This window comes from Macrotis lagotis, chromosome 1 (assembly GCF_037893015.1).
Source record: "Macrotis lagotis isolate mMagLag1 chromosome 1, bilby.v1.9.chrom.fasta, whole genome shotgun sequence".
In the NCBI taxonomy this organism is placed as follows: Eukaryota; Metazoa; Chordata; class Mammalia; order Peramelemorphia; family Peramelidae; genus Macrotis; species Macrotis lagotis.
The window spans coordinates 693,648,374-693,669,747 of NC_133658.1; the positions used below are offsets into that span (position 1 = coordinate 693,648,374).

Below are 21,374 nucleotides of genomic sequence, written 5' to 3' on the forward strand. Positions count from 1 at the left end.
TTCTTTGCAACTTTTCAAAAGTATGATCTACACAGGCAGATAAATGTAAGTATGCATAAAGTGCTAAGTTTGAATTCTATCTTATTTGGATCCAGATTCTAACTGCGTTACCTTGGGGCAAGTCAGCTAGATCCTTTGTCTCAATTTCTACAATTGTAAAAAAAAAAAAAAAAAAGAGTATGGTAACTTCATTTGGCTGCAGTAAGCATCAAATGAAAGCACTGAATAAATGCTAGCTACTATTATTCAACTACTTCCACTCATTAAATTTTAAGAGAGACTTAACCCCATTTGCCTTGCAAAAAAAAAAAAAAAAACCTTAAATTTTAAGAGAGAACTTTAAAAGAATGACCAGTGTTTGCCTTTTTAGCTTTCCATCTGTCAAAAATTTCAAAAGGCTCTTTCTTACTCCCCTGGTCTTCTCTCCACAACAGCTAAGGTAGAAAGAGATAACAGGTATTTTATATTCCAGAATGCCAGTGTTCTTATCCCAGTTAGAATGCAGTTAACTAACATCCCACACTCTAAATTATCTATTTCCTTCCAAAAGGTATTTCAAGCTATATGTTAACTATGTATTAAGAAAAATTTACATTTAATTTGCCTCACAGCAAATAGTACAACTCCCGGGAAACCTTTAAAAATTAGCAGTGATAAACACTGCTTTTTAAGAGTTTGCATATTTAGAGCACCAAAAATTACATTTTTCAAAAGAAATTTTCACAAGATTTTTAAACCAAAGATGTGAGGTTTTATCACTTGGGGCCTAAATGAAAAAGAAAGAAAGAAAGAAGAGAAAGAAAGAAAGAAAGAAAGAAAGAAAGGAAAGAAAGAAAGAAAGAAGAAGAAAGAAAGAAGTTCAAGTATTAGAAATCTGGGTATTTCCTCACAGTTTGGAGTTTTTTAAAAATGTAATTCTGACTTGATATTCAAAGTAAAAAGTATCAATTCATTTGGAAGAACAAAAGATCTAGAATACCAAGGAACTGAAGAAAAAAAGTGAAGGAAAATGGTCAATTAGAACTGGATCTCAAACAAAGTGGTAATCATCAAAATGGTCTGGTACTGGCTGAGAACAGTATGGTAGATAAATGGCACAGACTGGGCACACAATATACATTAGATAATATAGTGTTTAAAAGATCCTAGCTATTGAGAGAACTCACAATCTGACAAAAAACTACTGGGGGAAAATGGAAAGTGGTTTGGCAGAAACTAGGTATAGAGTGGTATATCACAACATTTACCAAGATAAGGGTCAAAATAGATATATGAAGTAGATATAAAGGAAGATACCAAAAGCTTATTGGGGTGTATGGAAGAGTTTATCTGTTAGAACTAAGGCAAAGGTAAGAATTTTATGACCAAACAAATGATAACTTGTACTAGACAACACAAACTGAATAAATTTTAAAGGATTTGCAGAAACAAAACCCAATGCAGTCCAAGAATAGAAGGAAAACCGAAAATGGAGAAAAAAAATTTACACCAAGTTTCTCTGTTAAACATCTCATTTCTCATATACAAAGAGAACTGAGTCTAACTGATAACAATACAAGACATTCTCAATTGGATAAATGGTTAAAAGTTTTCAGACAGAAGTCAGTTACCTATTATCATATAAAACATGCTCTTAAATCATTACTGCTTAGAAAAATGCAAATTCACACAACTCTGATGTATCCACCTATTAGATTAGTTAATATGACAAAAAGAAAAAATGATAAGGTTGGATGGGATATGGAAAAATTAGAACAGTAATACACAATTGGTGAAGTTGTGAACTAATCCAACTATTCTAGAAAACAATTCAGAACTCTGTCTAAAGGGTCATAAAATTATGTTTACCCTTTGATCTAGCAATACCACTATGAGGTATGTATCCCAAAAAGATTATTAACAATGTAAAAGGGCCCATTTGCACAAAAAAAAGTTTATAACACATTCTTTTTGTAGCATCAAAGTATTGGAAAATTGATGGAATAGTAGAAAGTTGTGGTATATGACTATAATGTAATACTATTGTACCATAAGAAATGAGTAGGATAATTTCAGAAAAACCAGTGAAGACTTCTATGAACTGGTACACAGGGGAAATAAAAAGAACCAAGAGGATATTGTATACAGTAATAGCAATACTGAATGACTACCAAGTGTGAATTACTTAGATATTCTCAGCAAAACAAAGAGCCAAAACAATTCCTAAGGATTAATGATGAAAAATGCTACCTGCCTCCAGAGAATGAATGTGTGCCAGAGAAAGGACTGGTGGAGTACGAATGCAGATCAAAGCATACTATATTACCCTTGGTTTTTTTTTTGTGAGGTTTTTTTTTGTCTGTGTTTTCTTTCACAACAAACAGATTTTGCATCATTTCACCATTTCAGGAAAGAGGGAAAGAAGGGAAAGAGAAGAAAATTTGGAATTCAAAACATTTTTAAATGAGTGTTAAAATGTTAAAATATTTTTTTAACATTTACATGTATTTACATTTATGTGTAACTGGGAAAAATAAAATATCATTCAAATAAATATTTATTGCAGTTGTCAAAGAATGGGAAATTGAAGACATACACATCAATCAGGGAAGGGCTAAACTAGTTGAAGCATTTGATTGTAATGATATACTATTGTACTATAAGAAATGATGAGCAGGATAATTTCAGAAAAAGGCCTACATGAACTAGAGTGAAGTAAGCAGAACTAGAATAATATTATACAAAGTAAAAAACAATACTAAATAATGAACCACTGTGAATAACTTAGCTATTCTCAGCAATACAGTGATCTAAGACAATCCCAAAGGACTAATGATGAAAAACGCAATTTATCTTCTGAGGAAGAACTGATGTAATAACAAAGCATACTATTTTTTCACTTTTGGAGGGAGAGGGGATTTGAGTTTCCCCTTCATAAAATGACTAATTTGGAAATATGTTTGTTTTACAGGTGTAACTTAGACTGCTTGCTATCTTGGGGAAAAGAGGGAATTTGGAACTCAAAAAAATTTAAAAATGAATGTTAAAAATTGTTTTTCCATGTAATTAGAAAAATGTTTTTAAAAATTAAATAAAAAAGTGAAGCCTGAAATAAAAGAAAAGATAGGTATGAGGCAACAAAACTTCAGCCCCAGTAGTTTCTGAACACAAAACAGAATGTGTTTAGCTAGTAAAGAAATAACTTCTTCATTAATAGCTGGCCAACAAAAATACAACCAAGTTTAGCTATACAGACAAAACATAAAAAATTTAAGATTTAGTATCATCAAAAAAAAATCAAAAGTCAAATTTTAGATAATAAATAGATCTCTTCCCTGTAGTTAACATGCTCAGGTTTCCAAGGAATTTTTAATGAAGTCCAATTCTCTTGAAAAATTTCAAAACATTGCAACCTTTGCAAGATTTTTATATTTTTAACACTTCTGACATTATTCTTATAAGGAAAGATTAAGAAGATTCAGATTAGAAGAGTTTAAAAAGTAAATTGTGAAAAAAGCAGGGAAAATAAAACTATCACAAGACTAAAGAAAAAAATGAACAAGAAAAATTAGGGTTCCGGGAAAAAGAGTACAGAAAGGAGATATAAAAATAATCATTACTATAACCATTAATGGTTCCCTGTCCAATAACAGCTGGGTCCAATTTACCAAGTCTTTCTCTTCTTTAATCTCAAATCATTTCCCTGCTACTCCTATGCTGGAGGTTAGAAGGACACCTTTAAGATTCAAGGTCTAACAAGACAGAGATATCAGAGGAAAGAAAAGGACTGTGTATACAACAAATTCAATCCAACTAATATTTATTCTGGTTACTCTGTGCTTTCTTTTGGAGGTTAACAGAAGAGAAAATGGGGGGGGGGGGGGAAGGAAGAACAATTAAGAGGGCAAAGAGTTTCTGTTTTCTTTCTCTGAGTTAAGTTATTAAACTATTTGGCTTAACTGAAAAAACTTTAGATAAAATACCCTGCCCTAAGAGTTTTAAAATCTAGTAGGATGATTTTTCCACAAATAAATAGATTTGGTATATAGCACTGTATTTGCTCATCTTGATCAAAACACATACAAACATCATTGATGGGCATTGATGAAAATGATGGGGAAATACAAAAACTGCTAAATGAAAAAAAAAAAATGAGAATTCCACCAGGAGGATAGTTCATCCATTTTTAAGAAGGCAGCATTTTTGGATAGAGCAGCTGCCCTGGAATCAGGAGTACCTGAGTTCAAATCTGGCCTCATATACTTAATATTACCTAGCTGTGGTTTGGGCAAGCCACTTAACCGTATTTGCCTTGCAAAAACCTAACCAAAAAAAAAAAAAAAAAGCAGCATTTAATTCCAATACAAGGAAAGTATAAGTGAAGCTTCAAGGATGTAGGATTCTTGGTTCAGTAAGAAAGCTGATGAAATTCAGTTTTACACTGATAGTAACACTTCAATGCATTTTTTATGATGCCTTGAAGGCTAGTAGTTATAGGTCAAAGACATGGCACATCTCAACTACTCGGTGCTGATGGAGCCACATTGATTAATGATAAAGACCTGAACTTAGAGAGATAGGTTGAACACTTCTCTAGTGTTCTTAATCACTGACTGTTTACCTAAGGTTGAAGTTAAACCCTCCCTAGCTGAAGTTCCAACTATATAAGAGATTGTGAATGCCACTAGGCTAATTTCCTGTGCCAAAGCATCAGGTGCTGCTTCTAATCCAGTTGAGAGTTACAAGGTGGGGGGTCCATTGCTCATACAAAAGCTGACTGAAATTTTCCCAGTTATGACAAGAAGTTATCCCCCAGAAGTTGAAGGACATCTCCACTGTCCATTTCTAGAAAGATAAAGGGAAGAAATCATGCTTTGACAATCACTCTCTCTTAGAGCTACCAAGATTCTTGCCAGAATGCTCCTTAATAGGCTGATCTTTCACCTACAAGGTACCTTAAAGCCACTGTGGCTTCAGAAAGGTCCAAGGAGCAGTTGATATGTTATTTGCTGACAGAACTCCAGGAGCAAAACAGATCTTTCTATACATCATTTGTAGATCTGACCAAGGTCTTTGATACTGTCAGGCATGGGGGCTGTGACAAAATTTGGTTTCCCAAAGAAATTCATCAGTACTTGTACATCAATTTTATGATGACATGCTTATCCATGTAATGGGTAATAAGCACTCCTCTTGTAATTTCCCAGTCACCAATGGAGAGGAACAAGGCTATGTCCTTGCTCCTAGGCTTAGTATGATGTTTTCAGCCATGCCAGGAAACTGAATCACTTCCATTTGAATTGTCTTAAGAAGATTCTGAAAACCACCTGGCAGTATAAGATATAAGATATTGAAGTCCTTTTGCAAACTAAACTGGCAAACATTCAAACTGTATTGCAGAAAGTGCAACTGCTAAGGGATGGTCACTTATAGTTAGAAATTTTTCTTCTGAAATGTACTTACCCTCCTTTTTTTGTCCCTTAACTATTTATTGCTTCCTTCACCTTTAATCAGAACTATTTGTCCAAAATAATTAGGCAGGTGGAAATTCTGTACTATTATCATATCACTTATGGTAAACTATTCCAACAACTAAAACTTTAGAAAACATTATTATAGCTAATATAGAAATTTATTTTGTATGCCTATTCATATTTAAAATGGGTTTTGTTTTTATCCTGTCTTACCAATGAGTGGGGGAAGAGGAACGAAAAAATTGGAACTAAAAAAAAAATAAAGACTCTGTTCAAATAAAACCAATGCAACCAGGATTAGAAGGCATGTAGAAAGCTGGAAAACAATTTTCACAGCTAATGTTTCTGATAAAGGACTCATCTCTAAAGTATATAGAGAACTGAGTCAAATTTATAAGACTACAAGTCATTCCCCAATTAATAAATGGTCAAAGGATATGAACAGGCAGTTTTCAGATTAATATGGAAAAATGCTGTAAATTTTTACTGATTAGAGAAATGCAAATTAAAACAATTTTGAAGTACCATCTCATACCTATTATATTGGCTAAAATGATAAAAAAAAAAAAAGGAAAATGATCAATGTTGGAAAGGATGTGGGAAAACTGGGAACACTAACCCTGTTGGTGGAGTTGTGAACTGATCCAACCTTAGTGAAGAGCAATTTGGAACTATGCTCAAAGGGCAATAAAACCTTGGTCCAGAAATACCATTATTAAGTCTATATCCCAAATTGATCATAAAAAGGTAAAAATACCAACATGTATAAAAATATTTAAAGCAGTTCTTTTTGAGGTGGCAAAGAACTGGAAACTGATTGGGGAATGGCTGAAAAATTATAGTAAATGAATGTGATGGAGTACTGTTGTTCTATAAAAAGTCATGATCAAGATTTCAGAAAAGCATAGAAAGACAAGAACTGTTGCTGAATGAAATAAGGAGAATCAGAACATTGCACATACTAACAACAATGTTTTTCCTTAGCTGATCAACTATGATTGAATGTTGCTCCTCTCAGTAGTTCAAAGATAAAGGAGAATCCTGAGAGAGACCAATCTTGAAAAATTTGATCCAGTGGAAAAAAACTGTGAAATCTGAATGCAAAGCAAAACATGGTAGGTTCACTTTATTAAACCTCTTTTATATTTTTTCTTTCTCTCCCATGGTTTTCCCCCTGTAATTCTAATTTTTTTTTACAACATGACTAATATGGAAATACGTTAAAAGACAAATGTAGATGTACAACCCATGTCAAATTGCTCAATGCCATGGAGAGGGAGAAAGAAAGGGAGAATGGTAGAAAAATGTAGAACTCAAAAGTTTGTAAAGGGATGAATGTTGAAAACTATCTTTGCATATAATTGGAAAAAAAATTTTTCAAACTTAATTAAAAGCATAAAAGAAATTAAGAGCAGCAGGTCAACTTCAGAAAGGCCTGGAAAGACTTGCATTAACAGATGATGAGTAAAATGAGCAGAATCAGGAAAAGATTGTACACATTAACAGTATCATTATATGATAATCAACTATGATGAACTTAGCTCTTCTCAGTAGTTCAGTGATTAAGTACAATTCCAAAAGACTTGAAATGGAAAATGCTACCCGCATGCAGAGAAAAAAAACTAAAGAGTCTGAATGCAGACCAAAGCATACTATTTTCACTTTTTAAAACTTGTTTCTTTCTCATGCTTTTTTCACCTTTGGTTCCAATTCTTCTTTTACAATATGACTAAGAACCAGAACTTAAGGGGGGGGGGGGGGAATATCACAAAAGATGAAAACGTAAATGTAAATGCAAATGTAAAAACTTCAAAAGTTTACAAAAAGATGAGTGTTGAAAAATACTTTTGCAAGCAATTGAAAAAAATAAAATAATATTCAAAAAATCTCTATTTAAAAAAGAAAACATTCTAAATTGAGAAATATCATGAGCTTATATTCCAAATGCTACCTGTCAAATAACCATTTTTCTGTTGGTAGTAAGTGGATTCCTTAACTATTTTAACTTAAGTTTTGATTCCTTTAAAAAAACTCTTTATGAAAATAAAACTAAAAAAAGTCAAACAGAAGCTTTCCACATAGAGTCTACTTATAAATCTTTAATTGTAAAGATTCTCTCCCCATTTTCCAGTCTTAGAGATACCAATTTAATTTTTCTCCAAAGCCCTTTTTTTTTTGCAGAGTTCTTGAATTTCTTCTGCTAAGTGCAGAGAAAAAGACTCAAAGAGATACTAATAAACACTCACATTCATATAAGGATTTAAGGTCAAAAATCACATTCTTCACAACAACCCTGTCAGATAGGCAGTATAAATATTATCCCTATTTTTACAAATGAGAAAATTGAGGCTAAGAGTCCTAAAGAAGACCATAAATACTGTCAGAGAAGGGACTCAGATCTTATTCTCACTTGACTCTTAGTAGAGAATCAAGCTATTTCTACTACAACTGCTGAAAGTATTATAACTATTTTAATAACAATGGTCTGCCTGCCCCATCAGTCTGGAAAGTTGTAGGTGGAAAGGACATCAGCAGCTGACAATGTTGATGATTCCAAAGTTATTAATGACCTTTGTAAGAACTGTTTAGTAGTGGGGCAGCTGGGTGATACAGTAGTTAGAGCACCAGCCCTGGAGTCAGGAGGACCTGAGTTCAAATTTGACCTCAGAGACTTAATAATTGCCTAGCTGTGTGACTATGGGCACTTAACCCAATTGCTTTAAATAAATTTTTTTTAAAAATGAACTGTTGGGGCAGCACAGTGGATAGAGTACTGACCCTGGAGTCAGGAGTACCTGAGTTCAAATCTGGTCTCAGACACTTAATAATTACCTAGCTGTGTGGCCTTGGGTAAGCCACTTAAACCCATTGCCTTGCAAAAAAAAAAAAACTAAAAAAAAAATGAACTGTTTAGCAGTTGCAGAGGGTGAAATCAGTTTTGCAAGGGATTAGGAATGATGAGGATATTGAAACCAAAAGTACTTTATTTTTGGGAAGAAGCTAATGGTAAAAAGAAAGATTCAAGGGGTGGCTAGATGGTGCAGTGGATAGAACATCAGCCCTGGAGTCAGGAGTACCTGAGTTCAAATCCGGCCTCAGACACTTAATAATTACGAGGCTGTGTGGCCTTGGGCAAGCCACTTAACCCCATTTGCCATGCCAAAAAAAAAAAAGAGAGATTCAAATTGCAGATTATACTTCTCAAGAAATATCTTTACATTAAACTAATATTTAAGAGACTACAGTAAAATATAACAGGAAACATGAGGCAGAGAAAAATGCTCTGTGCAGACCATCTTAAATAGTTAATTTCCTTCTTTCTATGACTCCCATCCCATTGTTTTGTTGCTAAATAACACCCATTGCAAAAGAAGTCACCTGGAACCAGAACATGGGGTGGCGGGCCTTACCAACCTGTATCTCTGGTGTCTAAAAAGTTACAAATAAATCCACTTCAATAAGAGATACTGAGAACGCCTCCCTAGTACTGCCCTAACTTCTTTATCCTTTTGCCAGCAAGCATTACTGCATGCCCTATTCCCCTATAGAAACCCTGACCTTTTTCTGTTTTCTGATGGCTGCTGATCAGCCCAGTTGCAATACTCTTGAAACTGTTCTTTCTTTTCTACATTTCCCTAGCTGCTGCTTATCCCCTCAGGTGACAACCCAGATGAAATCACCTAGCAACTACTTTACTACTTTAACTACTTTAGTTTTTGCTAAAATTTACTTAAGAAATCTAGCCCATATTACTGCTCAATTTCCTTGTTACTTTAATATCTACAGTAATGCATAAGCTTTTTTTTGGTCCCCTAATACCACCAGGTTGAATAGGCCTTTTAAGTGAATTCATTCATTCTCAAACCCTACATTAGACACTCTGTAACATTTCCCCAGCAACAGTGGTATATAAGAAGATTACAAGGAGTCAAGGCAACTTTAGACTCAAATTTCAGTTTTACCAGTTACTAGCTATGTGACCTTCTATTTTATCTCCCTTAAAGGTAAGTAACAAGGATCAAATGAGGAGGCCTAGAGAATCATTTCCTGAATTATAAAACCTATGCAAATGTATTCATGGTCCATTATGAGAGCCAAATAAAATGCATTTTTTCTTTCTGTTTCTTGTTCACTATAATTTACTGAAAAAAAATTATTTATTGTAAACAAGTATAGAATTTTCTTAAAATGGATCATAATTGTCTGCTGCAATAATTTGATTTTTTTTTTTACCTAAAATCTAATTTGTGAGAAAGACTCTCAGGGAACTATAGAAATCATTACTGAGGAAAGTCGGTAGACAAATGAACTAGAAGAAAGGTAAAATACCCAAATGAGCTATATTTAAAATCATTAGACTCATGAAAGTAATGAATCTTCTACCCCTGAAAAATGGAAAAAACAGTAAAATTTATATCTGTTCAAAATCATTAAAGATGCTTTTGGTCTAAGGAATTCAAATCCAAAAGTCATACTTGTGAACCCCTAAAAGAGAAAAGACTAAAACAACAGATCTTATTATAACCTGCATGAAATCAATGTCATCCAATTCCCTGGTTAACAAATTACTTTTGTGTTAAGGACTGATAAATCAATGGCATGCCTGCTGACATACCAGGTATTTCAAAAAGAGAGAAAAAAACAGGTACATTAATCAAATATATTTTCCAATGTAAATTGAAAAATTATGATTATATTTTACAAATTAGTCTTACAAGTTTAATTATTATAAAGTTTTATCCACACTGGATGATCTAAGAAAAATAAAGTTTCTCTCTCTGCAAAACTAAAGACCTAAGCAGAAGCTAAGTAATCCCAAAGGTGCTAAAACAACTATGAGTGGAAAACCTAGAATTTGAACTAAAAGTCATACCACAGAAAAGAAAAAATAAAAACTACTATATTCTAGAGCAAAGGTGCTAAACCTATTACCTTTTCTGGGCCAAATCACCCAACAAAAATCCCTCAAGGACTCATTCATGAATATGATGCTACCCACAGCACCAGAGCACAACAATACAAGGAAACACCAGGGCACTAGAATGGACCCTGAAGGCCACTGGCACACCAGTTCTTGAGAAAACAAAGGAATTTTTCATTCCATATTCAGTTCTAAAGAGTTGCTAGCCTGATTGCAAAAAAAAAAAAAAAGCAGATTTGTCTAGCCTACCAAGTAAGAAATTTTCCAAAGGACAAGTTTTAATAATTACAACTGAAGAATTGAATTACTAATCAAACCACGAATCTATCAGTTACATTTTATAATTTTATTCAGAATGTCTGAAGTCTAAAAATGTCTAATAATTTTACATTTTAGTTTTAATTATTATTCTTAGAAATTTTAGTCAAAGCTTTGCCCTTAGAAATTATGTTTTAAGGAAATCTGAATGAATTGTCAAAGAACACTTTTAAAATTCCATAATGCAATCAATAAAAATTTATCCATTAACAAACTAAAATTCATATAATTTAATGTATGCCAAAGAATTAGATCCATTATTCTTATTTATAAATTTGAGCATGGTTAAAATTTAAGAGAGCAAAATAATATTTTGTAACCACGTGATAAACACTGTCCACTGATCAAAAAACTTTTAATAATATACTAAATCCCAGACACTGTTCTGTCAAAAATTGTATTTTTCAAACAATATGTAAATTATAGGTAGAAAATAATAAAAAGTATTTAATAGATTTGAGGAAGAGGGAAGAATAAAGTGAAAATTTAAGCAGTTTAGTAATATATATTAGCTCTCACTTAAGCATAACTTTTCTTGACTTATCAAATTCCATTAGATGAGCAATGATTTATCAAAGTGTTGCACTTTATAAACTAAAATACAAGCACCCTAAAGTAGAACAATTGTTGACAGATATTCATGAAATATTATCAAAAGGGAAAATGGGGGGAGGGGAAATCTTTACAGCATATTTCTCTGAGGAAGGTCTGCTATCCGAGAAATAGAGAAAACTGAAACAAAATACAAAAGAAAAACAGTCATTCTCCAATATATAGTCAAAGGATTTATAAAAACCATTTTTCATCAAAACTTGGTCTAAGTTAAAAATTAAAAACAGAAATTAAGGTTTAAACATAAGTATGTCAGATTTACCCAAATTTAGTCCTAAATAAGAAAAATAAATTGTTTCTCTAAGGTTTAAAAATACTTATGGCTAGAGCCAGTTCTAAAAACTAACTCACGGTTAGAAATTAGGAAACCCTTTTTATAGATAACAGACAAATAATCATAAAACTCTTAATAGGCAACCAAAAATATCATATTATACATTACGATCTCCTTCCCCAAGTCATGATGTCTCTTTCATGTCAAGACTGACAGGAATTCCAATCAACAGGAGGAAGAATGCCTTCTCCTAACTCAGGTTACTTGGGTTTTATCAGATATGTACCAGACTTACATTAAACAAGGAATTTTCCAGGATGTGTCATTCTGTATTTTGTTGACACAAGTAAAGGAATTTATTAAGTGATGCTAGTACAAGGATGACCAGGCAAATTGACAGTCAACATTCAGATTTACAGATGGAGAAACAGACCATGACACAGCAAATTGACATTTTTACATATAGAGTCAACATTCAGATTATAAGCCTTCATTAAAAACAAAGAATGTCCACAGACCAGAAATATAAATTTAAAAGTTATTTACTTTTGGCATTTTGAAATCTTTTTTTAAATTAAGCAATGCTATCATCACCTATATGGAAAAAATGTCAGAATCACTAATAATAAATGGAAATAACAAATCTTGGAGAAGACACAGGAAAATGAGTATTCTATTACTGGTGAAGCTATGAACTGGTTCAGTCTTTCTGGTAAGTAATTTGGGATTATATCTTTAAAAAATACTAAACTGGTTTCACCCTTTGACTCAACAATATAATAAGCCCCAGCCTGCCTCAAGATAGCTAAAAGAAAAATGAAAAGGATCCATGTGCAAAAATATTCATAGCAGTTTCTTTTGTGCTGATAAAAAAACTAGAAATTAAGGGGAGTTTTCATCAATTGGGTAATGCTGGAACAGAAACAATATGTGATTGTAATGGAATGTACTATGCTCTAAGAAATGATGAAAGGAATAGTTACAGAGAAATGTGGGAAATCATATAAACTGAGGAAAAATGAAGAAAGCAGAATCAGAAGTACAATTTCTTCAGTAACAATAACTATCAACCAATCAAGATTTTAGAGGACCTATAATGAAACATGCTACCCACCTCCTGACAGGAAAGGTAATGGATTCAGAATGCTGATCTAGGTATTTTTTTGGACATTACCAAATTTGTTTTAATTGACTGAGCAAAATTGTTACATATGTATTTGATATATTTTATTTTTGTATATTGTATAAATTGTATTTTTCCTTTTTTTCAACGGGGAAGATAGGAGAAAAAAATTTTCTCACAACTAAAAAGTAATTAATTTAAAAGGAAAAAAACCAAATCACTAATAAGAGAAAAGCAAATTAAAAGTCCTACTTCTTGGGGCAGCTAGGTGGCGCAGTAGATAAAGCAATGGCCCTGGAGTCAGGAGTATCTGGGTTCAAATCCTGCCTCAGACACTTAATAACTACCTAGCTGTGTGGCCTTGGGCAAGCCCCACTGACTTGAAAAATAAAAAAAAAGGCACACTAATGGAGTGTTGATGGATCTATAAAGTAGACCAATCTTTCTGGAAAGCAACTTGTAACTAATCAAGCCCAAAAAAGTCATGAAACTGTACAGATGTTTTGACAAAGTAATATCACTACTATAGATCTATTCCAAAAACATTAAAAAAAAAAGATAAAAGACCCAAATACACAAAATTCTTTATTATCACCACTTTTTATTGTAGCATAGGACTAGGAAAAAAGTGAGTATCCATCATTTAGAGAATGACTGAATAAATTACTGCGAACATAATGAAATATAACTATGTCATAAGAAATTACCAAAAATGACATTCTCAGAAAAACCTGATTTGTATGAGTTGATACAGAGTAGTGAAATGAAAGGGATGAAGGGAGAGAACGGGGAGGGATGGAAGGAGAGGAGGAGGAGGAGAGACAGAAGGAAGAGGCAAGGAAGGAAGGAAGGGATGGAAGAAGGAAAAGGAATATGGATTGAATAGAAAAGTAATTATCCACTAAAGTCCTACTCTGTTGCTTGTTTGTGGCAGGAAAATAACCCTGCATTCTGAAAGACTCTGCCACTGGAAGGAAACTCTAGTTAGTTCTATACCAAGCTAGAAAGGATTTCAGTATGAAACATAAACTAGCTAAATTAAAAGAAACTCATCACCAAGTCAGGTGAAAGATGGTCATTTTTTTAGCCAAAGCAAAGATTCTGAAAGACCTTTTATTGAATTATATAAGGGTGGTACCCTATTAGTGAAAGATACTCCAACCAACAAATTACTGATACTTGACAGGAGGAAGAAAAAAAAGAATTCTATTATGTTGCAACTAGTGAATTGTTATAGATACATTCATTTAAATATTTTGCCAAATAAAAATAAAATTACACGTGGAGGTCTAAAACAGGACTAGTCTCCATTGAAATTCAAAAAAAAAATCTCTTTTGCCCTCTAATTACATTATAGATTTTTAACCAGTTTAAGTAATATTTATCCTTAAAAGCTGCTAAATTAAAGATTTATATGCATCAGTTGAAAAAAGCTCCAAGAATTTACTGATATATCTTAACTTAGGGCGCAGCTAGGTGGCACAGTGAATAGAACACTGGCCCTGTAGTCATGAGGACCTGAGCCAAATCTGTTCTCAGACACTTAAAAATTACCTAGCTATGACGCCTTGGGCAAGTCACTTAACCCCATTTGCCTTGCAAAACCCTAAAAATATATATATCATCTCTCTATCCACAGAAGGAACTATGTAATTTTTTTTAGGTTTTTTTTTTTGCAAGGCAAACGGGGTTAAGTGGCTTGCCCAAGGCCACACCACACAACTAGGCAATTACTAAGTGTCTGAGATCGGATTTGAACCCAGGTACTCCTGACTCCAAGGCCACTGCTTTATCCACTACGCCACCTAGCCGCCCCAAGAACTATGAAATTTAAATGCAGACCATGCAAAGTCTTTAATTTTTAAAAGTTGTCTTATGTATTATGTTTTTTTTTTCCTATTTTGACTAGATTCCTCTTGCACATGATTAATATGGAACTATGTTTAGCATGGTTATACACATATAGCCTCTATTAGATTGCTTTCTGACAGGGAAAGGGGGAAATAAGGGAGGGAAAAAAACCCTTGCAAAAAAAAAATGATTGTTGCCCTTTCACGCTTTTGGCCTCTTCCAGTCGGTGGAGTGCCTGCTAGCGCCGGCTGCGGTATAAAGATGGCCAAGTCTAAGAATCATACCACCCACAATCAATCACGAAAGTGGCACAGAAATGGCATCAAGAAACCTAGGTCACAGAGATACAAGTCTCTGAAAGAGGTTGATCCCAAGTTTCTGAGAAACATGCGCTTTGCCAAGAAACACAACAAGAAAGGGTTGAAGAAGATGCAGGCCAACAATGCCAAAGCCATCCAGGCCCGAGCAGAGGCTATCAAGGCCCTGAGCACCAAGGCCTCCAAGGCCAAGCTCCTCAGGTCCAAGATCCCCAAGGCCAGTGCCCAGCATGCTGGTCACAAGATGGCCACCAAGAGTCCAGGCCTCAGGATCACTAAGCCTGACTCTAAGGTTGCCAGAACCACTGACCCCAAGGCTGCCAAGCCCACTGACCCCAAGGCTGCCAAGCCCACCGACAAGGCCAATAAGCCTGATCCCAAGGCCGCCAAGTCTGTCACCAAGTCTGATGCTAAGGCTGCTAAGCCTGCTGAGTCTAAACCCAAAGATGCTGGAGGTAAAAGGGCCAGTCGCAACCTTCAAAATAGATGCATTAGGACCTAAGGATTGTTTAAATCCTAAACCACTGTTTTTCCCCCCAAGGAGGGGATGGTTATTCACTATTTTGTACAAATAAAGGAAATGGTGAGTCATTAAAAAAAAAAAAGATTGTTGAAAATACCATTGCATGAAATTGGGAAAATAAATAAAGAAAAAAGAAAAGTAGTAAAGTGAAGAGTAGAAATTAAAGTGAAGGGCAAGAAAGATGTCATCCTGGAATATACAGTAAGCTAAAAGATTTGAGATAGCTGAAAATATTTAAATGTCAAGCTAAAAGATTAAACTTAAGTAGATAAGCAGAGCTGTTAAAAAAGTTAAAAAAGCTGTTAGTTGAAGATTGACATGAGCAGAGCTATGCATAGACAAGATTAGTTTGCAACAATGTAATAAATATACTGTAAGGGTCAGAGAGTAGAGAAAGTCAGACTTCTTAGGAAGCTATGGTAACAGATCAAGAAGAGTAATAACACCAATGTTAGGGTAATAGCAGTGAAAAGAAGAATGGTCTGAAGAAGATAAAATAAAAAGATAATAATAACCGAGTTAATGTGAGAGAAAAGATAACCAAATTTGTTCTGATTACATTATTCTCAAGACCAACAATGATTCCTTATATATGAAGATGTGTTTTCCATGTTTTTTATTGCTATTTCAAAAAAGAAAAAAAAAACTTCTTACTTTGCTCTGGACCCACTGAACTGCACTGGTACATGAACTCACTGAGAAAAATGAATTCTTGATAATGCAATGGAGAGACCTTGGAGTGAGGGCTACCTGGTGTAGTCTCTGCTTTCCTTTCTTAGTAATTTGATAATGAATTGCATTATTAGTATTACAATAATTAATCCCCCTTCCCTTTCAACTAGATCCTCTCCTTCCTTCCACATTTAATTGCTATTAGTGTAAAGAAACTGTTGAAATGGTCATGTTAACCTAAGTATGGCTTTTTTAAAAGGCTAAATGTGCAAAAGACAAAAAATTCAGGTTGTCTGTGGGTTTGTGAGATGGCTGTGGAAAGACAGTATAGTTGTTTTAATACTATCGTTATTGCCTTTTAAGTCATTTACCCAATAAAATACCAAAAAGGAAAACAATTATTATCAAACCATCCTCTCCATAATTACTCATTTGAAAGTAAGATGGAATATTCTGATATGAATTAGGATACACCTATCCAAAATTCCACTTTAGACCTCCAAACACAGGACTATTACTATCCACTTTCAGTAATTCTACTTTTAACAAGAAACAAAGAAAATTTTCTCTTCTCTGCTACTGTTAGGAACACAAAGTTAAAGCAATCCTTCAGGGGAGGCTAGATGACACAGTGGAAAGAGCACTGGCCATGGGGTCAGGAGTACCCAAGTTCAAATCTGACCTCAGACCCTTAATAATTTACCTAGCTGTGTGGCCTTGGAGTCACAGGAGTACCTGAGTTCAAATCCGACCTCAGACACTTAATAATTACCTAGCTATGTGGCCACTTAACCCCATTGCCTTGTAAAAGCTTAAAAAACAAAAGAAGCAATCCTTCCTTTAGGAAAGAAGGAACTGAATGAGACTGAAAAATTCCATAGTAGTTAAAACAACCAATCATCTAGAAATCCTCTACATCTTTATACATCAGTGCCCTCAAAAAATATTAAAGAATTTTTAAGATTGCAGAGGTTTAAACAAATACTATCCCCACCAGAAGAATCAAGTTTTACCTTTCACAATATGTCAGAATTCAAAAAGTTGAAGATTTTGAGTTCTGAAAAGCATCCACTTCAAACTTCAATGGAGAAATAGCTATATTGTCTATGAAGGCAATGGACTACTAAATAAGTGTGTGGTCAAGAGGGGTTACACTTAATTTCTCTAGGTAGCTGCTAACAATTCAGGATCATTGCATGGTCATCAGTGCAGGTCAGAGAAAAAAATTTCTGCTGATTAAACTCAGTCCTATGGCATTTTACTTAAAAATTGCTTACCTTACATAACCCATAAAATTACATGAAATTTCTATTTCACTTCAACAAACGTAGATCATTTGTATGCAGATATAATTTTTTTTGGTCCTGTCCAACCCATACTTGTACAAGTACAAGAAACTCCTTCTGTGGAAACTGCATTAATGCAATTCATTTGTAACTTAAAAGCCTTACTGAGTTGGAGTAAACTGGGACACTAAGGGAAATAGAGTCATGTGAAAGCAGTATTGTCTATGGAGTCAAAGGACTCAAATCCAAACTCTGCCACTTACTCCTGTTATGACCTTTGGGAAGATAGTAAACTATACTGTGCCTCAATTTCCTTATCTGTAAAATAAGTGTTAGGACTAATGATTTCAAAGTTCCCTTCCAATTCTAAATCCATGATTCTTGCCTAGAGTCACACAACCATTATATATCAGAGAAAGGAATTGACCTAAGGTTCTGCCTGTAAGTCAATTCCCTCCAGCCATTTCAGCAGGACAACTCGGCTCATAGTATGCATTTAATAAATCTTAATTGACTTGATGAACTACTCTGAATTGAACTCATAAACTGCAAAACAAAAACAGTACCTGAAATAAGATCACTCTTAAATATAGGGTGATCAATTTTTACATTATATCTACAGTATACAAGAAGCAATGAGTCAAAGGTGAATAGAGCTAACCTGCAGCCCCAAATGACTGGGTCATGGTCTTGTCCCTGAAACAGTCTTCTATGATCCTGACAAGACATTAACCTCTCAGTGCTTTAGGTAACTCTCTTAAGACTATAAATAGCAGAGAAAGTTCCAACCTGCTTTGGTAGAGGGCATTTTCCTCACCCTGGAGTTCCAATGAAATCACAGGTCCAGTCCCTATACCTATTTAAAAGATACAGAAATGAAGCCACACAACATAGACTCTAGAGTAAGATGAAAAGAAAGCTGCCCCAATTTTCAAAATGAGTGTTCTAAAACTACCTTCTTATAAAATTGGTATACAGTCCTACTCTTACACTGTGGCAATATGATGACAGTTTAGCTTTATACCTCAAGTCTAAGATATAAGAGAAAAAAAAAAAAAACACAAGGAAACTTCTCATAAAGTCTCTCAATAAAAATCCCTAGGTGAGGTTTTGCAAACCTCTCAACACCAAGCCAGAACAACCACGCAATTTATTGAAATTGGTCAAGTAGCACCTTTAAGTAATGTTTCTTTTACTCCTATGTAGTCTCAGAATATTTTTTAACATGTCTAAAAAGACTGGTATAAAATTAAGAGCAGAAAAAAAGCAAAAAGCAAAAAAAAAGCCAAAATTCAGAAAATCCATCACAAATATCAAAAAAGGCCGGCAAAGCCCTTTGGACAGAAGTCCACAAAAAGAATAATACATGAAATATTTATGAAAAGTTTAATAGCTCCATATTCTATTTAAACTTGAAAAGGAGATCTTGGCTATCTTTTTATATGGATGGCTTCTCTCATAAGAGAAAAATGGGGACAGAGGACTACTGTCATTAGAAATGTTTTTAATTTTTGAATTTTAAACCCAATTCAATTGTCATCAACCGCTGAACCAAAAGCCCCCATCTTCTATTGTCATAGACACCTCAGAAGGGCCCAACTTTTACTAGTATTTTCTACGCAGACATCTTAATAGCTCTTTGCTTGTCGACTTCAGCATCTGGGACCCACCTCCAAATGACCGATACAGTTTTGAAAAAACCCCTTCAGGTGCATTTGACAAAAGTATTCAAATACTGTCCGTGTGGAAGGTAAATGAGAGAATGTGGAATAGCTGGCCTGGAAGGAGTACCTACCTGAGTTCAGGCAGTGAGACCCGGACGTTACCGTGAATTTCTTACCATCAGAAGAAAAAATGCTAACTATTGTAAATTATAAATTCGTTGCCCGTTGGCCTTGTGACCAAGAGTTCTCTAAACCTCCCAACCCCTCCCCAGCCCCCCTTTAAAAAGAAAGGCAGCATAGGAAAAAAAAAAAATCTTACCCTGCTGAGGACAGAATGATTAATCAAATGTGTCGGCGAGCACGCCACCGCGCGGGGAGCAGGCAGCCACCCCGAAGGAGGGGGCGCCGGCGCCCGCTCGGGCCGGCTTGACAGCTGCGGCCACTGGCCCGAGGCCCCGCCCTCTCCGCCACCCCCCCGCCCGCCCGCGGGACCCTGCCCCGCGCCCCCCGGGCCGGAGGCGCGCCGCGCCGCGCCCCGCCCGCGCCAGCTCCGGGCCGCGCTCACCCGCTCTCCCGCATCACGTTGCTGTCGCCGCAGTCGCAGGCGCCCCCCGCCTGGCTGCGGAACATGTTGAAGTCGTGGCCGGTGTGGTCGCCCTGGTGGAAGCACTCGGCGCACAGGGACATGCACGGGGAGATGCCGCACGTCCGGCAGCGGTAGGCCACGAAGTTGGCGGTCCAGACCAGGCCGCAGAGCGCCGCGGGGTCGTAGGCCCGCACCGCGGCGCAGAACTCGTCGTAGCCGCCGCCGCCGGCCAGGAGGCACTTACACCACTCGAGGGCCTCCTCCTCCGCGCCCGGGCCGCCGCCGCCGCCGCCGCCGCCCGCCGCCTCCCCGCCGCCCTCCGCCCGCGCCAGCGGCCGCTCGGCGCTCAGCACCCGCTCCAGCAGCGCCTGCAGCTCCTCGGCGCCCGCCCGGTTGTCCGGCCGGCTCAGCGCCGCCTTCAGGTGCGCCGCCGTGGCCGCCTTGTCCCGGCCCAGCTCCGGCCGGGGCGGCTCGCTCTGCGGCGCCGGCGGCCCCCCGACGGCCGCCGCCATGATGAGAGCTCGGGATCGGAGAGCGCGGAGCCGGCGGCCGGGCAGCCGCGGCGCCTCCCGGGATGGTGTCGGGGAGCGGACGCGGAGCGAGCCCCCGCCGAGCGCTGCCCCGGCGCAAGTCTCGCGATGGCCGGGAGCTGACGCGATCCCGGCCTCCGGCTCAGGCCCCCGCCCCGGCCCCGCCCACGCTTCGGGCCCCCTCCTCTCCTTTTCCTCCCGAGACCGGCTCCCCGAGTGGACCGACCCACAGACACCCCCCCCCCGCGGGCAAACGTTTCGACATTTTCCCTGCAATTAACGTTTTAGGGGATCGACTTGGCACCCTTCCTACCTCTGGACTTCCAGAATGACGAATCGGGATCGTGCCGTCTTGTTCCGTAGGGATCGATACACTCAAGATTTAACACAGGAACTGGGGCCCATCCTTCCCGGAGAGTCCGTTGTTATGTCATTGAGCTTCTCTTCACTCCATAGCTGAGCATCAACATCCCTTGTTGGAAATGATTACTTTTCCTCCGGACTATTGTCACTGTCTTTTTTTTTTTTTTTTTAGTTTTTGGCAAGGCAGTGGGGTTAAGTAGCTTGGCCAAGGTCACACGGCTAGGTCATTATCAAGTGTCTGAGGTCGCATTTGAACTCAGGTCCTCCTGACTCCATCTTAGCCGCTATCGCCTTCTCTCTGGCTCGCTTTTGCGAGCATTGCCAAAACTCATCTGCCTAACCTACTCAGTCTACCTGTGTGATTCCCTTGGGGAAAAAAATCCCTTATTAGCTCCCCATTGTCTACTGAAGAATGTCACTATTTAATGCTATTTGAGATCTAGTGCCAACCCAAGTTTAGCAGCCCTGCCCTGGGCAAAGATCAAGCAAACAACACAGAGAAGGAGCAGTAAAGGAAGGAAAGAGCAGAGTCATGAAATCTATAGTGTCCATAAGAGGATCAGTGAGAAGAGCACAGTCAAAAAGGGTGAAGAATAATCAAGAAGGATCAGGATTAAACAAGATCTTCAGAGAAAGGTAAACTATTTCAGACATGGGTCAATTTGGAAATATTTTCCTGGACTACACATGTTTATCATGAGAGGTCAATTATAAATACATTTCAAAATTAATATTAAAGACATTTAGGTGGCACAGTGGATAGAGCACCGGCTCTGGAGTCAGGAGGACCTGAGCTCCAATCGACTTCATACTTGACTAGCTGTGTGGCCTTAGGCAAGCCACTTAACCCCACAGCCTCACAAAACACCTAAAAAGAAAAC

At 36.8% G+C, this 21,374-nt stretch overlaps 3 protein-coding genes across 9 annotated transcripts in view; 1 reads left to right on the forward strand and 2 right to left on the reverse strand.

The window, feature by feature from the left end:
- UBR3 (ubiquitin protein ligase E3 component n-recognin 3) overlaps positions 1-20,206 on the reverse strand; it is a 291,086-nt gene extending 270,880 nt beyond the window's left edge. For 5 of the 7 annotated variants that reach the window (XR_012474268.1, XM_074215738.1, XM_074215737.1 and 2 more), the window contains exon 1: positions 19,580-20,127. Coding sequence is in view for 6 of the 7 variants with exons in the window: in XM_074215738.1 (XP_074071839.1) it covers positions 19,580-20,112 (533 nt within the window). In the remaining variant the exon portion in view is untranslated. Of the gene's footprint in view, positions 1-19,579 lie in introns of all 7 variants that reach the window. The other 2 variants (XM_074215740.1, XM_074215735.1) reach the window with 1 other exon arrangement.
- LOC141507767 (large ribosomal subunit protein eL29-like) lies at positions 14,759-15,386 on the forward strand. The gene has a single exon (XM_074215748.1). The coding sequence runs from the start codon at positions 14,814-14,816 to the stop codon at positions 15,369-15,371; it is 558 nt and encodes a 185-aa protein (XP_074071849.1). The 5' UTR covers positions 14,759-14,813; the 3' UTR covers positions 15,372-15,386.
- A 1,130-nt stretch (positions 20,207-21,336) lies between the features above and the next one.
- LOC141506244 (E3 ubiquitin-protein ligase UBR3-like) overlaps positions 21,337-21,374 on the reverse strand; it is a 140,209-nt gene continuing 140,171 nt past the window's right edge. The window contains 1 exon segment of the mRNA XM_074212816.1: positions 21,337-21,361. Within this exon segment, the coding sequence (XP_074068917.1) occupies positions 21,337-21,361 (25 nt within the window).